The sequence below is a fragment of the Lissotriton vulgaris genome, chromosome 2_1, assembly GCF_964263255.1.
Source record: "Lissotriton vulgaris chromosome 2_1, aLisVul1.2, whole genome shotgun sequence".
Taxonomy (NCBI): Eukaryota; Metazoa; Chordata; class Amphibia; order Caudata; family Salamandridae; genus Lissotriton; species Lissotriton vulgaris.
The window spans coordinates 1,955,096,987-1,955,114,549 of record NC_141687.1 but is presented as its reverse complement, the minus strand read 5'-3'; the positions used below and the strand labels follow the sequence as shown (position 1 = coordinate 1,955,114,549).

Here is a 17,563-nt window from a genome sequence, read left to right as displayed (position 1 = left end):
GCGATTAGCAAATTGCTAATCGCAAATAAGGAATACTCCCCATTCATTCCTATGGGCCTTTTGGCCCATAGGAATGAATGGGGAGTTTTTCCTTATTTGCGATTAGCAAATTGCTAATCGCAAATAAGGAATACTCCCCATTCATTCCTATGGGCCTTTTGGCCCATAGGAATAAATGGGGAGTTTTTCCTTATTTGCGATTAGCAATTTGCTAATCGCAAATAAGGAATCAGTAGGAATCGCAATAAATTTTGCTATTCCTACATGAATCCCGTTTTGCGAGTCCTTAATAGCGAATCGCTATAATTCGCTATTAGGGCCTCGCAAAACGGGAGATTGATGAATCAGGCTGGTGCTTTACCAACATTGCTTGATCAGCGCTATGAAGCATGCGGCAGACAATCTAACCCTTATTATTTGGTCTGATACTGTACTTCTAAAATACTGGTCAATTAAATGGTCTATTCTCTTTTCTATGTGGTAGTTTGAAAATGCTTTCCTGATACCAAGCAGTGAAGTGTTTTCATAGAACTTAATCATTGCATTTTTTATGGGAATTGATGCCTGATACTAGACAATTCTACTCTGTTTTGCCAGAAGTCTTGGCCAGACACGCATATGTTGCTAGCTAATTTAAAATAAATTCTTTTTCTACAGAATGGCAATGGATCTGTTTTTTTGACTGATGTAGTTAAACAGTTTGTTTATGGAGATTTAATATAAATTGTCTTTTTAAAGGTTAATGAATCTTTTTTCCCTCTTTAGGAAGAGAGGACCCTTTTCCAACTTGATGAAGCTATAGAAGCTTTGGATGCTGCAATTGAGTACAAGAATGAATCTATCACACGCAGGCAGCATGTCCTGCGTGCTTCAGCCAGCATGTTGTCCCAGTGTGAAATGAACCTCATGTCCAAGCTCAGTTACCTCTCTTCTTCTGAAACACGAGCTTTACTCTGTAAATATTTCGACAAGGTAAACTAGCCTTTGTAGTATGATTTGATGCTTCTGTTTCACTTTTCACTCTGAATTGATCTAGTAAGTTCAGTTTATGGGAGATTTGAAAATTACTTGGGTCCAAAGTATAACACCAAATGTGCCTTGTTAAGAAATTATAATGGAACATTGATTGCTTTATTTCCCTGTGAGGTTTATTATGTACATCAACTGAAGACTGGTTGCCACTGTGAAGCAAAGTTTTTAATTTGAAACATTTCTTTATTCAAAGTGGCACCATTCTTCTGGCTCTTACTTCTTGCGGTTTTGTGTTAATCTTTTCCGATGCAATTTTAATAAGGTTTTCTTTTTAACCTAGTGCCACGTGATGTGAGTTAGTCTGGTTTTTCAGTACTGTATGTTTTTTTGCAGATAATACAATTCGAGACTGGTAGATATGCAGTGTTCTTAATGATTTATGGTGTAGCATACTTCCCAGTGGGCTTCTCCAGAGTACATGACGATTCCTGTGGGTCTTAAGTTATAAAAAAAATATCAGGGGGTGGTAATGTTGCCCTACGTATTGCACAAACCCAAGACTAAAGAGAACTGTTATGCCTCATACAAAATGTTTTTGAAAACCACATTGGAACGATAAATGTGCAGGTCCTTGGCTATTTCCTGTTCCTCCACTTTATGCCAATCTACCAACTGATTTCATTGGAACAAGTAGCGAGAAGCTGCTAAGTGGTAGGATTGAACTGCACCTTTATGATTTCTTTTGCCACAATTTGATCATAGGTGAGAAAAGCTGGTGTTGATCCCTGTCGATCAAACTTATCTGAATACCTCCGAGTTCCTACTTTTCCCAAATTCTGGGTTGGCAGGGTTTCCTGGTTTGTTGTTTGGTGTGAGGTTAAACGGTGCATCTATACCACTTGCTGCTTTCTTCTAACACTGCCGTTGGAAAAATACGATCATGGTTTTGGTCCGTTGTATTTTCTATACGCTACGCCTATCTACACCTGTGAGGTGTTCTTAGCCGCAATGTGGCAATGCAGTAACATAACATTTGCTAGTACTGCTTGAATTTGGCAAAATGTTTTCAAACTTCTAATCGAACGTGACCAAAAGCGCCCTTTAAAAAAGTCCCTCACTTTCAGGTGGCATCAGGTTATTTCAGACTTCTGTGGCGTATTTCAGTAAGGACGTGTTTAATATGCGTTTAAAGTGTCTGGGGCTCAGCTTACGATTCCTGCTCCTAGGCCACTTCGGCCACCAGTTCCTCCAAAGGTATGTGCACCGTAATAAAACCATAAACACAAATGCTGGTGTGAATGCCTGTCACTAGCATCAAAGTGGCCAGAAGCGTTTGAGGTGCAATAAAGAAGAAATTAAGTACAATAAACATCCGTATTCACAAGAGTTTGAGCTATGGCATTGTAAAAGAAAATGTCTTTTATTCATGTGTTAATTATCAAAACAGATAAATAAAACGCATTGTCATTTGCAATGCAAGTAGCCTAAACTCTCGTTATTTATGTGTTCGGAAAACGTGCAAGCGGTGTTTACAGTCCTTGCTTACGAGAAGCAAGGCTGGCAGTAACTGCACCTCTTTTACTGCCAGCCTTGCTTCTATAAGTACAAAGTGCGTATTTACACACCGTTTGCATGTTTTCAAAACACATAAATAAAAGGCGTTGTCATTTACAATGCCAATAGCTCAAACTCTCGCAAATGCGAGACCTATTACATTGCAAATGCTTGTTTTCCCTCCGACTGGTTTGGATGTAGCATCTCACGCTCCGGTTCGAGACTCCTTCAGTCTCTTATGGTTTTGATCGGTATACTATTGGGTCCCATACACTCTTTCTATATACCCTTTCATGCACAACCAGTTTGGGGGGTTGGTGTGGGAGGGGGGAGGGGGGGCAGGGAGTTTATTCGGGCCTATTACCTGCCATGCCCAATGCCTACATTTGTGAAATTTACTTGTCTATTTCATGTTTCATGCACTTGCTGCACTGGTTGGCAATTTACTGTCTCTAAGTTGGAACCTGAAATTATGATTACACAGGTGCCATTGGTACTGACTAATGATAGAATAAGCATTGCTTTGGAATATGTTGAGGTATTGGGGTGTCTGTGACTGCCATCACTTGCCTATCATTGAACATTAGAGGTTTGAATGACCGCAGAAAAGCTCGGTTAGTACACTCCTATTTGTCGCGCCGAGGGGTAGATATTTGTTTATTGCAGGAAACAGATTTGGCATCTGCTAATACTAGAATGCGTCGGCATAATAGGTGGGGAGTGATTGTGGAGGCTCCGTACTCGAATTATGCTAGGGGAGTGGCCATTTTATTACGTAGGGGGTTGCAATGGAAAACACACATGTCAATTGTAGATTCCGAGGGAAGATATATCATGGTGCAGGAACTGCTATGTAATACTCCAGTGGTAATAGTTAATACCTATGGTCCCAATGTAGATAGTCCGGCATTTTTTCAACACATATGGCATAAGTTAGTCGTTTGGACAGGTGGTGATTATGTGGGGAGGGGACTTTAATGTGGTCATGTCGCCCACAGCTGACAGACAAGGCGTAGCTCGTGACCACCACCCGAGAGCAGCGGCGGTATTGAAGGAAATTGTTGAGGAGGGCCAGTTAGTGGACTCGTGGAGGACCCTACATCCAGCGACCAGAGAGGGCACTTGTGTAACAGTGCATAGAAATGCCTGGTCGTGACTAGATTATTGGCTGTTGTCAAAGGATCGGCATTCCCTAGTGGTAGAGGCTACACACCTCCCTCGTACATTTTCAGATCATGCACCCACTCAAATCAAGTTGTAGGGAACTTGTTAGTTAGGGAAGAACTGCGTGAGAAATTAGTTGACTATTTTGAGACGAATGAAGGATCTGTGGACTCTCCAGGGTCATTGTGGGAGGCCTTTAAAGTCGCAACTAGGGAAAACTGTATGGCGCTGAAAACAGGAGTGATTAAAGCTATTAGGGATACACTTGGCACACTTGAACGGGACATTGCAGGGCTAGAGAGAGATAATAGAGAGCACCCTACACATAACACTCAGGCTGCACTCCCAGCAAAGTTAACTGCATTTCAGGAGGAGGCTGAGAGGGAAGCGGCATACCTGCACAAATATGCACAAGCCAGACGCTATGAAGAAGGGGACCGGGCAGGGAAAACACTGGCTAACTTACTAAGAGCACCAAGGGGAGTTGATTATATCATTGAACTAAAGGGGGAGGACGGTGAGATGGCTAGGACGCCAAAGGACATCCTGCAGACTATGACTGAGTTTTATAGGTCACTTTATACGACACATACAAATCCGGAAGAGGCTGAAATCACGGAATATTTGGATACTATAGCATTGGCATGGTTTAATAATGGAGCTAGGGAATATATGGATCTTCCTTTTACGGTGGAAGACATGAAAAGTGTAATAGCTGGTATGCCAGCTGACAAAGCACATGGGGCCGATAAGCTAACGGCTGCCTTCGATAAAGAATATGTGGACTATGTGGCTCCCCGCTTACATCAGGTATGTTTAAAGGCCATGGACACGGGAATTCTCCCGCCACACTTAGAGAAGCCACGATTATAACCTTACTGAAGCCTGATAAGGACCCTACTAGACCAGAGTCATACCGACCGTTATCGTTAATTAATTTAGATGGGAAAATCTACGCAAAACTCCTAGCAGATAGGCTGAAGCCCATGCTTCCGCAGATTGCGTTATGGGATCAATCTGGATTCGTGCCTGGCAGATACACGTTCCACAATCTTAGAGTGCTATTTGGGTTGCTGCATTACCTGGATCCGCGTGTCCAAGCGGTAGCCGCACTACTTGATGCCACCAAGGCATTTGATTCTCTGGAGTGGAAGTTTCTTATTTGCTCTATTAACTCGCATGGGCTTTAGTCCTAATCTCATGAAGCACATTCAAATTATTCATACAGACCCAAAAGCAAGGGTGAAAGTCAATGGTCAGGTGTCGGACGCATTCGATATCACGAGAGGAACAAGACAGGGCTGCCCTCTATCGCCGTTGCTGTTTGCTATGGCTACAGAGCCACTAGCAGCACGACTTCGACAACACCATACTCTCCGTAGCATTGGCTTCACCTCTAGAGGATTGATAATATCCATGTATGCAGATGATATGACCATTTACTTGACCAAACCTGTAGATAATTTTGACCCGGTTATGAGAGAGTTCATTAGATATGGCGGCTTGACGGGCATACAGATTAATTGGACAAAATCAGTACTAATGCCGCTGACTGATCATACTGAAAAATGTGATACCGAGTTTCCCATCAAGTGGACGGAAGGTGACGTCAAATATTTGGTAATATGGTTCAGCAAGTCCATACAGGACATTTGGCTGGCTAATTATGGGAAAGTTATAGACTGGATAGAAGGGAAGATAAAGAGATGGAAGACATTACCGCTTTCCATGACGGGACGTATAGCTATCACCAAAAAGGTGATTCTACCTAAGTTGCTATATCTATTTGTAAATATTCCCGTGCCCTTAAATACCCACTTTTTCAAGCGTCTCAAAACTTTGAATCTTGAATTAGTATGGGCTGGACGGTAGCCCGGAGTGTCTTGCAAACTATTGAATCTTCCGTTTCCTCAGGGGGGACTAGCGGCCCCCGACTTCGAATTATACGCCTATAGTGCTCAAGCACAGTATTTGCATTACTGGCAACATCCAATCCCATACCAACCACATGTGGCAATTGAAATAGATGTGGCTGCGCCCACTCCGCTCAATACCACTGTATTTCATCCATACAGAGGTTCCCCCTCGGATATTTGTCGCAGATACACGCCGGGCATGGAGGAAAATAGCAAAGCGGGCGGGCATTAAAGAACTATATGCGCCGTCTATGCCGTTGGGTAGGAACCCGCTGCTGGGACCACTGACTGATAAGGCAGTAACAGAAAGAGCTAGGAATCGGGGGCTGAAGGTGGCTTGTGATCTCTATCTAGATGATGAATTCTTGTCATTACAAAAAATGTGTAAACCGGATGCGCCATCTGCGTCTGATATGTTATTATATTATCAATTGAGGGCAGCATGCAAAGCAAGATATCTAGAGTTCCCAGAAGCTCCGGCACCATTGCAGGCGCTGGAGAATATTTTGTCTAACAATTCACCCTGCAAACTGATTACCCGTATCTATAGTATAACGCAGGAGACATCACCGGTCATTACAAACACATCCAAAACTGATTGGGAAAAAGAAGCAAATTTTAAGATCACTGATAAGCAATGGACATTCTGTTGCTCACAGCTAGAAAACATATCCCCCAATTACAGATTGCTGGCTAAGCGTCAGATAGCGCTGCATTGGAAGAAGACGTCTCCAACCACAGTAGCAGGTTGGATACGCTCGGCTATCTACTGTAGGGACCAATTGTCAAACTACTGGGACCTCTTACCTAGTAGATCTAGGCCGGCTGATATATGGGGACCTTTCGTGGCCTGGCTGGGTCAGGGGGGCTCTGATTTGTGTGCAAATTATCATGATGTGTAAAGTATTGTTGTTCTTTGAAAGGGGCAAAGTCAAAATAGGCGATGCATGACTTGAATGGATGGCCATACCTAGGTCTTGAAGGCATAGGAATCCCTCTTGGACAACACTGTGTATATCTGGACTGATCTAGTTCCTTGGGCGATCTAATAAGAAACTCTAGAACATCGATTGGGCGATATGGCAGGTTGGGGTGGGTGCAGTGTTTGTGTTCAATGTTTGAAGTCTGCATTGTGTAATAAATATTTTATATTAGAATCTGTTCCACACAAGGTATCGATATGAGCATTTACATTCCTGACTTGCCGCCGGACCTCTGGGTAGTCAGCTACAAGACTGTGTTATCATAGAAGAAATAGGTGAATTGTATGCTGCCTGCCTCAGGGTTGTAGGCGCAAAGCTGTGATACCTGTGTGACATATAATAAAAGTAAAAAATAAATAAATATATCTATCGCGCTCATTCTATCTATCGCCCTCACTCTATCTATCGCCCTCACTCTATCTATCGCCCTGAATGAATGAATGAGTACATATTTGTATAGCGCTGGCTACCCGGGGGCATCCCAGCGCTTTAGACCCATCTCAGACAAATCACTCAGCAGAACAGGAAGGTCTTCAGCCGCTTTCTAAACTGTAAATGATTAGGCTCAAGCCGCAGGTGATCGGGCAGCTGATTCCAACTTTTTGCTGCCTGTACTGCAAAACGTCTGCCCCCTGTACGAGAACGCTTGATCCTCGGGACAGAGAGCAAATTGCGGTGGTTGGATCTAAGAGCCCTCACTCTATCGCCCTCACTCTATCTATCGCCCTCACTCTATCTATCGCCCTCACTCTATCTATCGCCCTCACTCTATCTATCGCCCTCACTCCATCTATCGCCCTCACTCCATCTATCGCCCTCACTCCATCTATCGCCCTCACTCTATCCATCGCCCTCAATCTATCGCCCTCACTCTATATATCTATCGCCCTCACTCTAAGTATAGCCCTCCCTCACTCTAGCTATCGCCCTCACTCTAGCTATCGCCCTCACTCTAGCTATCGCCCTCACTCCATTGCCCTCTCTATCTATTTATCGCCCTCCCTCTATCGCCCTCACTCTATCTATCGCACTCACTCTATCTATCGCATCACCACAGCATCACTTAGGGGCACCACAACATCACTATGCGCTACCACAGCATCACTGAATGCCACCGCAGCACTTGTCGCCACCACAACATCACTCTGCGCCTCCACAGCATGAATCTGTGCAACCATTCAACAACTGGTTCAAATATGTTTCCTCAATGTTTCAAGCTTTATTACAAATGTCACAAAAAGATGTTAATATTTCACTTCTGTTCTTGGATTTTCGTCACAATAAAACACACCTAACATAATCTTCACAAAAGTTAGTTACAAAAATTTAAGCCATTGCCATTATAAATTACAATAGCTTTTATTTAAGTATTAATTATAAGTAAAAAATTAAAAGCCATTGTAATTGGTAATATCAATACATCCAAGTTATGTAAATACAACACATATTGCATTACAAATGCTATAGGTGTCACATTTGCGAAAGTTAAAACTATTGGCATGGATAATGACAAAGCTATTAATTTCGCTATTTTCAAAACAAACACATAAATAAAACATGTGTAGTTTACAATACCAATAGCTCAAACTTTCCTAATGCGAGACCTATTGCATTGCAAATACTTGTTATTAAAGGTCAACTATCCCCGGACTCTAGTAGTGTCAACTGCAGGGAAAAGAGACAAGGAGACTAATGTGGCACTTCACCTCAGAGGCACTTATATGCATACTCTTTAAGACAGAAGTGAGGCAGGCACTTAGTGACTACATGACATTGAATACATTAGGCCTGGAAGTAGTATGCTGAGCTTTGGGAAGCCTTTAAAGAATACATTAAAGGAATATGTATTTCAAAACAAACTGGGATACAAACATCCATTGAACAAATGCTGCAGCGTCTTGAGCGTTAAATCAAAATATTTGAAACTGAATATACCCTGACACCCAAAACTGACACACTAGTGTTACTGAAGAAGTTGCTAGTAGCATTTCGGATTGTAGTGGCATGAAAAGTTGAATTCTTATGTAACTATTTGACTGGCAAACTTACACGATGAAGGAGAGCAACTAGGCAAAACAGTGGCCATCCTGTAATGCCCACAACAGCCCCCAAATAAGGTTATTGAGTTGAAAGATAACACTTAAAATCCAATTAGGGGCACCCCCAACATTGTCAGCCTTCTCGAACTAGTACACCTAACTATACTTCTCAAAAACGCCCACCTAGGACAACAGAATAAAATATGTACCTGGGGTCCCAATGTCCTGGCTAGCGAATCATGACTGCAAGATGGCTCTTGAAATATGTTTAAGCCTCCTGAAGAATAACTTGCAAATGAGTGAGCAACACTATCATTTTATAGATATGTGAAGATTTTGGCTCCTCAACTGCCTGCGGTATATATCTGGAGGCACTTACAGTGGGAACTCTACCTCTTAAATTAATTTAATCTTCGATATTTTGTGTGCAATTACAGAGCTGTTCTTCGCCCTTTCTCCATTGATGGCCCTTTTAGAATTTGTAAAGGACTTGCCAAGTTCAGCTAGACTTTTTTGTGCCATGGCACTTTTGCTGGCTAAAAGGGTGGTAGCCCAGCAATGGGATTCCTGTGGCCAAGAGACTATTCTCAGATTTGGCATATTGCTACAAGATGTGGGAAAGATATACGTTGCGCATTCCCCAGACCTTCTGCCTTGAAAATCTGAGGCCCATTTCATAAGTATATTTTAAACAAAGTGGGCACAAACAGTACCGTGAATGATAAACAGTTATTTTCCAGTGCTTTGGTTGAAACGGGTCATACTGATACAAAAGAAGGCCAACATGGCACATGCCAACCTAACTAATTATCAGCCCATTTCGCTGCTTCCTCTTCTGGGCAAGTTGCTGGAAGGTCAAATTATCTAGAGGTTAATAAGATCCTGGATCCATCACAATCTGGGATCCGATCCTCACACAGCACAGAGACTGCCCTAGTAGCGGTCACAGATCATGCAAGACTCTCTCTTGATGCCAGTATTCCATTTATGCTTGTGCTGTTGGACTTAATCTTCAGTGTTTGACACAGTGTCTCACCCCAGGGAGCTCTAAAGGCTGAATGAAATCAGGATCCATGGGGTGGCTCCACAATGGTTTGGTGATTTTTAACCAAATAGAACTCAAACCATATTCCTTTGTTCTTTCACATCAAGTACCATTTTTTTAGACAATGGGGCGCCCCAAGGCTCATGCCTAAGCCCTACACTTTTTAACATATATGTTGCCCCCCCTTGCCAAGACTTCGGGATCTTTCAGATATGAAGTACTATCCTATACAGAAGACACGGAGTTGGTCATCTCCTTTGACAAAGACCTGGTCAGAGTAAAAGAATGTTTCTCATCAAGGATAAAAGCAATTGCAGCCTTGGTGACTGAGAACTGCCTTCAGTTGAATGCAGAAAAAAACGGAGATTATGCTGTTCAGTAAGGCCCAACAGCCCTGGTCCTCCGATTGGTGGCCTTCAGAATTGTGAGGCTGCTCAGACACCTAAACCGGTTGAACTTGGGTATCCGATTCCAGGAAAGAGCATGTTCTGTCTACCATCGGCACCTGCTTCCACATGAAGTGCCTGTTGAGGAAAACCTTCCTTTTCCTTCCTCTTGTGCCGATAAAAACTCAGCCACTTATCATTAGCAGAGTGGGTTATGGCAAAGGCCTACTAGTCCCTACAAATGAGACGTTATTATCGAAACTAAAAGTCGTTCAAAACACTGCAACCAACCTCATTTGCAACCTTCCATCTGGCACTGCCGCCTCATCTCTTTTGCAATCTTTACATTGGTTGCCTGTCCGGAAAAGAATTGTTAAATCTGCTGTTTTACGCGTAACTAATTGACTGCGTAAGGCCCCAGCGGCCTAAATTCAAAGCTCAATTGCTATTGCCCAGTCAGACTTCTGAGATGCAGTGATAACGCTTTGCTCACTGTCCCACGGGTCAGAAGGTCCCGAGCTGGTGGCAGGTCTTACTCATACCTGGCCACCTTTTACTGGGGTGAGTTGCCTCTTCAAATTCGTATGTGCACAGATCATCTTAAATTTAGGGAGTTGCTCAAGACAGTGTTGTTTTAGCTCTGTAGTTTTCCCTATGCCTGGGATCTGCCCCGGCACCAAGATACCCCTTCCGGTGTGTATCGAGCACAATATCAAATTAAATTAACATAAATTAAATTAAGAACAAACATTTTTCTAGCCCCTGTTGAATATACTTATGCTGCACCTGGACTAGCTGTTGAGGCAATAGCTGTTTTACTTTGAAGGCCGATAATAGGTGACGTGGTCAAAAAGACAGAGGTTTAGATTCCAGAGTAAAGAACTGTAGAAGACGCGTGTCATGATATGAGGGTATAGAAGGGACCTCCTATTTTCACTGATGCATATTTATGAATCAAGTGCTCTCATGTGCCCACCGATAACCTGGAAATGTTAACTGCGCTCTCTAATCGGCCTGAGAATGTATTTGTGTGAGATTAGCTACTGCTATGCTTTTTTGTTGATCATTGTTGAATTTGCTTTGTTCCCTTTATGTAACTTCAATTACTTGAAATACGTTAAATAAAATGTTTTAATCTAAAAGAGAGTCTTCTCAGAGGGGTAAAGACACAAGTGAGTCACTTTCCTGCTTAAATGGTGTCGAGAATTATTTCCTTGTGTTCTGTTCTTACTAAATAATTGGTTGTAATGTTTGCCATTTACTCCTAAGGACAGAGTTTAGTTCTATTCAGTGTTAATACATTTCATTGAAGGTTCCAGTAAAGCAAAAACTACTTCCATCACAGGACTATTTATTGTATTAATGAACAGCCATCACTTCTCTCCATTAGGCCTTGGCATACACTAAAGCATTGAAATCAAAGGGTCCTGCTAAGCTGCTGCAACTATGCACTAAGAGGCGTTGCAGCGGATTACTCCTTCAAAGCAGCAGTGTGTTTTCAGATCTTTTGAGGCTATCTGGTCCATTTATTTAAATATCTTATTCCTTTTAAACAATTGATAAGGAGTTGAGTAACTCGTGATTTGCTATTTTCTATTCAATTTGGAGTTGTTTTCAAAAGTAAACAAATTCAGTTCAGGCAACCTTTTAAATAGGCATATTAGAACACTTTTGTTGGCGATTTCTTTTTGGCAAAGGTGCAGAGATACTTCATGTTTTTGAATTAAACAAGAATCGCAAGATATTCAACGAGGGTTAAAATTAACACTTTCTCATGTGCTACTCGAGCATACAGTTACCAGCAGTAAACTTTTGTTTTCTATCGATTCAGAACTATCCTATGATGTTTTAGAGCTCCTTCACTTGTTGGGATGTAGAATCTGTTGTAACTAAGAAGCAAAGACAATGCACACATCATTTGTGTACCACAAGAAATGTACAAACTGTATTGCAGCACGTTTGCACTCAGTAGGGTAAAAAATATTCTGACATTTGCATGCTTGATTTTTGTGTCTCATTATGTAGGTGGTGACGCTGCGAGAAGAAGAGCACAAACAACAAATAGCCTTCTCAGAGCTGGAGATGCAGCTGGATGAGCAGCAGCAGTTGGTGTATTGGCTGGAGGCCGCAGTGGAGCGGCAGCGTTTGGAGATGGATCGTCAGTTGACGCAGCAACAGAAAGAACACGAGCGCAATCTCCAACTGCTGTTGCAACAGTGCCAAGGTAACCAGCGTGGAAGAGAGCTGTTAAACATTTCTCATTATCCTTTCAGCAGATCATTTTTTATTTGATAGATTTGTTTAACCCGTATCTGCCCCAAGAGCTTCAGCAGCGGCATATAGGGGTTCATATGTTATAAATACAGACTACAAGGTGGTAAATTCTAAAGGGACATGGGAATGTGTGTTAGATGCAATCACATTTGGTAGATATGTATTAGGAACAAAAGAAAAATATTACCTATAGTGGAAATACAGTATCCAAACACTCCAACACAATATCAGGGTATCTGAGCAGGATGATCTAGGAAGGGTAGAACTAAGAGAACATCCAGTACATCTGCCATTTGCTTAGCAGTTCAGCTGTACTTTCCTGCTTGATCATGCCTCAATCTAAGCACTGTATGCAATGTCTGCATCTGGGAGGGGCACTGAAAAACGGTGACTAAGATACTGGGCGCACACTCCTCTGACACATACTGGACCCTTGAAAGTTTTTATGACATCCTACATGAAATTACATTGTGCGTCCCCTCCCTGTTACGCAGGACTATGGGTGCTGCTTTTAGGGGCAACCTTATCTAGAAAGTTGAAGTGAAAGCCATGGAATTTCGGCAGCTGAATTTGAATGGAGCTCTCGCCATCTCTTAGTTGAGTGACTATCTAGTCTAGAGTTCTCTCACTATTGATGACCAACCTTTCCTTATAGGTGTGAGGGTAAGAAATACCCAAGATTTGTTGCTGTGAATTGTAGCAGCAGAAGGAACAATGTCCCACCCAGAGGGCGGCAACGCAGAGGATGGCCAGGTTTGGCTTTAGTAAACCTATGGGACCCTAGCACCTGAAGTGAAATAAAGGAAGATATCAGATTGCATGGCCTCCTGCTCTGCTTTTATGTATACATGGGGTGTGCACCAGTGAGAGACCAGCAGCACAGAGGTGTCTGAATGGTCACTTCCACCACCAACCATTCAGACACCTCTGTGCTGCTGGTCTCTCACTGGTGCACACCCCATGCATACATAAAAGCAGAGCAGGAGGCCATGCAATCTGATATCTTCCTTTATTTCACTTCAAGCATGGAAGGCATTTGGAAACTCTCTACGTTTCGAAACGTTTATAGAGTACCCCTTTAGGAACAACTGCAGACCATTTGTACGCATTGCAGAGGGCAGCTTGCAGGTCAACACTTTATTTTGACACTGCCCAAAAATAAAGGATATGAGAAGAGTAAGCCCAGATCCATGCTCACATCCCAGATCCCCCTCTGTGCTCTACTCCCCTGAGGCAACTAGGCCAGCAATCAGTGTGAGGCTCCGGAAGGACTGCTCACCACCTGCCCGACATCCTGGCTTCTGCTCGCTGGTTTCACCAACACTGTGAGCCTGCTGTTGACCTGAAGTTGTAAATTTGAGGCAGACTCTCATGGCATCTGCCATGGCCACAGTTCTAATGGGATAGTGCATTTGTGACTGAGTGAGTTCTCCATGTCTCTTCCCTGAACTGGATTTATTTATTAGTGGGGGAGGCCAAATCTCCTATGCACACAACTACTTCTGCCCACCTCTTAGAGTCTTGATGTTTATAATTTTTATTGGCAATGGACATAACATTTGAAAAAGACGTCTTTAATTGTGGCAGAAGAGAGTCCTCAAAAGTTCCTTTACGTACTGGCATCCGTTTGCCTTCAGGAGGAGTGAAATGTTTTCATATTTCAGTGCTCTTAGATATTCAACTAGTGATGGAAGTACTTCCTAGTTGATGCTTTGCGTGGAGATATCCTCAGGTGCTGCTCTGGTGCCAAGCACCACAGATGGTGCTGCAATCACCCTCTTTGTACAATGGCCACTCTGCTACCTCTAACCTCGCTGCCTTATACCACACATGAGTTCACAGTGTGTAGCTTTGGTGGCTGGTAAAGGACTCCTTTGCCTATTGTGCTGTCCTTCCCGAACCACTTGTATGTGAAGATGCAAAATTTTGAAACTCGCTCTGCCTGACACTCCAGAAAGCAAATGTATGTTCTGTGCATACCTGCCAACTCACACAGTGTCACTGTGTTTCAGACGATTTCGGCTCCCTTCACACAGCGAGGAGCCGAAATCACCCAGTGCCAGGGAAAATTAGCTGAAAACCACTGTAAACAGTCAATGTCTAGATACTTTTCAGAGGAAGTAGGCAGCTGATGTCCAATAAGAGGTGTAAAAACACCTCAGGACATTAGTGACCGCCTCAATGACTCTTTAGCTTTTCTTTGTTCCTGGGAGGGGATGGAGGGCTTGGTGAGGGGCAGAGTGCCTCCCCTGTAGCTCACTGCATTAGGCTCCGCTCCTCCAAGGCCACACCCTCACTTACCCCTTTTCCTACCCTATCTATTCCTCTTTGTGAGCTGAACAGTAATGCGATGGACACTTCAAAAGGGGTGTGGTTGAATGTGGCTGTCCTAAAGCCACTGTAAGTATTATTATTTTGCTTTATTACAAAGGCATAAACAGTGACATAGGTCTCTTTGCCAGACCTAAAATACAGAGACTTTAGTTTAGGGCGAAGAGGGAAAACAAATTACATGGTGTTGGCACAGAGTGAGAGTAAGGGTGTTCAGAGTCTTAACTTTTCGATTTCCCTGTGCTCTGCATTGCCATTCTTAATTATTCTCAATACATTTTATTTTCATATCTTGAGTTATGAAGGGCTGTACTGCAACGTTATTCATAGATCTACTTGTACAAGATCTTGTGTAGGCTGTCGTTTTTTGGCAGTGCGAGACAACTTCTATGTTACAAGTCATCTTGCTCTGCTTTCTGTAAAACTGGTTGGCATCCCTGTAGCTGCAGAGCTGGAAGTTGGTTTGTGTCCTAAACAAAAACACTATGACTCATTACAAGGTGGCCTGAATTTGGTGCAGGGATACTGGTGGAGAGGGGCAGGGAGAGGAGAAGACGGAGAGTCCATGATTCCAGCTGTTATCCTTTCACCAAATTCTTGGAATTATCGGGTTTTCCTAGTATTGAAGAATAACCTCACTGATCAGAGATACTGTGTGGGTTTCCAAGATTCCAACGTATAAACAGCTGACCTATTTATCAAATCTGAAACTTAAAAAGTTAGGGCTGGGACATGTGTGGAAACACATCATACGTAGTTAGAAATATCTATGACTGCCTCAGAATTAGACTTGTTGCTTCTTATCTGCCTGGGAAGGGCTAAAAGCAATTTCCAGACAGCATAATGTCCAGCACTCCAAAGTGAGAAAGATTATTGGCCAGTAAAGAAAGGTCATAATATTTACCTAACTATTGAGAAGTGAGCACCCCACCAAATATGCTCCAAGATAAAATTGTATGATTCTCCAAGGGAGTGCAAGGCTGCATTTATGGATACAAGGTGACATTTGTGCTAATTTATCACAAGGTTAAATGTATCTGCTGGTTAGAAGTAGATGAATGTGTGATAAATAAAGCCATAGACTCTTGAGGATGTACTTTCTTTTTCACATCACTGTACCAGTAGACTAGCCACTTTTATGTTGAGCATAGACTATGCTTGCGCTGTCGCTTCTAGGCATGTTGTATATATTTTGTGGGCTTACAAACCAGCTCATTGCTTTTCATGTGTTTTTTCCAGTGTCCTTTAAAATTCCTTGATTCCAAATGGTTAATCTTTTCTATTTGTCCCTCCTTTTCTTTGGTTGTTCACTGCCAGTACTTGTAGGCTTCCACTTGTCCCATTTTACCATCCTTTTAGAGACTAATTTTCTCTTTCTCTAAGAGCATTTGACACGAGTGCTCTATGTTTTCAATGTTTCGGAGTTCTGTAAACAGCTTTTAATTTTAGGCACAGAGAGATAAGTGACTTGCCCAGAATTATAGAATGTTGCAGCGGTGATGCCTTCACTGCTTGTTTTCCTTTGCAGACTACTCCTCCCCATCTCCCCCGCAGTCTTTGCCTTCCTCTTCTCTAAAATTAAAAGAGCTCCTTCTACGTCACGTTCCCAGGCTAGCCATGACACCCCAAGTGAATTGCGCCATTTGTATTAACAAGTCCTGCAATGAAAGATCGAAATCTGAGATGCTATGATCAAAGCTGCAGCAACTTCAAAGGTCTTTAAAAAAATGCCATTCTGCTATTAACCCTAAACCCACAGAATTTAGCGTTGCTTTGAAAAACTCTCAATCTTATCCGCTGCCATAAAACTCGAGTCACTATATAACCATAGTGCTGCTGTCCTCACTACTTATAATTCTCACTCGAAATAATATCTGCTACTAACAGCACTGCTGTTCCTGCTTATTTTCCATTGGAGACTACCGCTCCCTATTTCCCCCTCACGCTTTGCATACCTATTCGCCAAGATTACATTGTCTCCATGCACATCATGTTTCCAGGCTAGCAGTGAATCCCAAAGTGAATTATAAATGTTATTGCAGTGAATTGTTTGCACACAAAAAAGGGCAGTTCCTAGCTGGATTGGGCCGGATGTGCTGACACATCTGCCCCACACTGAGCCAGACCGTTTGCCAACGAGGACATGGAAGTGAGAAGGGGATGGGAGGGGCTTGCATGGTGGGGGTTCTATCTCCTGTTATCTGCTTTACATGTTGCCTGTCAGTGTCCCGGATGTCTGCCCCTTCACCTGAAGCTCCCCTGTCCCCTTAAACGATCTTTCAAACTCATTGTTTGTCCCTTATACCCTCTCTCTCTCTCTCCATTCTCTCCCTCTCTCTCTCTGTCTCATGCGCAGTTCGTTTAAACCCTGTGTCTATCTGTCCTCCCCAAACCTCTGCCTGTCTCTCTTCTAAAGTTTTTCCTTTTCCTCAAGCCCAAATTGCCGGTCTCTGTTTGTCAAACTCTCTCTTTCCCTCAAAAGCACACTCCTCCCCACCTATCCTCCCACCCCAAACTCGGTCTGTTTTTCTTTTAAACTAACTCTATTTTGGGTGAACTATCTGCATGAAAGGGTGTACGGGCCTCTGTATAGGAGCAGTATGATGTTGCATTTTAGTGTTTTGATGCATACAGTAACCTTTTCCTATACCACAGTAGTAAAAGATCTAAATAAAAGGACTGGTCAGATTTATTGGGGTGCTTCTCCTGATGGTACGGGTTGCAGGGACACTTAAAGTCTCCCAAATATGGCAGCAAGTGGCTTGTGACTGTTACCCAGCCTCAAAATAGCAGCTTAATAAGAGACAATATATGCATTTCTGTGTATGCACTAATATTGTCAAAAGTTCATGTAGTGAAATGCCACTTTATTGAAGATTATCAAAAAGTGTTCTGTTTC

General features: G+C 42.7%; 1 protein-coding gene across 1 annotated transcript in view; it reads left to right on the top strand.

Annotated features, from left to right (window-relative positions):
• Positions 1–17,563, top strand: part of KIF7 (kinesin family member 7) — a 262,334-nt gene that overhangs the window by 203,213 nt on the left and 41,558 nt on the right. Inside the window, exons 15-16 of the mRNA XM_086958140.1 lie at positions 766–972; positions 12,085–12,283. Of these exons, the coding sequence (XP_086814266.1) occupies positions 766–972; positions 12,085–12,283 (406 nt within the window). The remainder of the gene's footprint in view (positions 1–765; positions 973–12,084; positions 12,284–17,563) is intronic.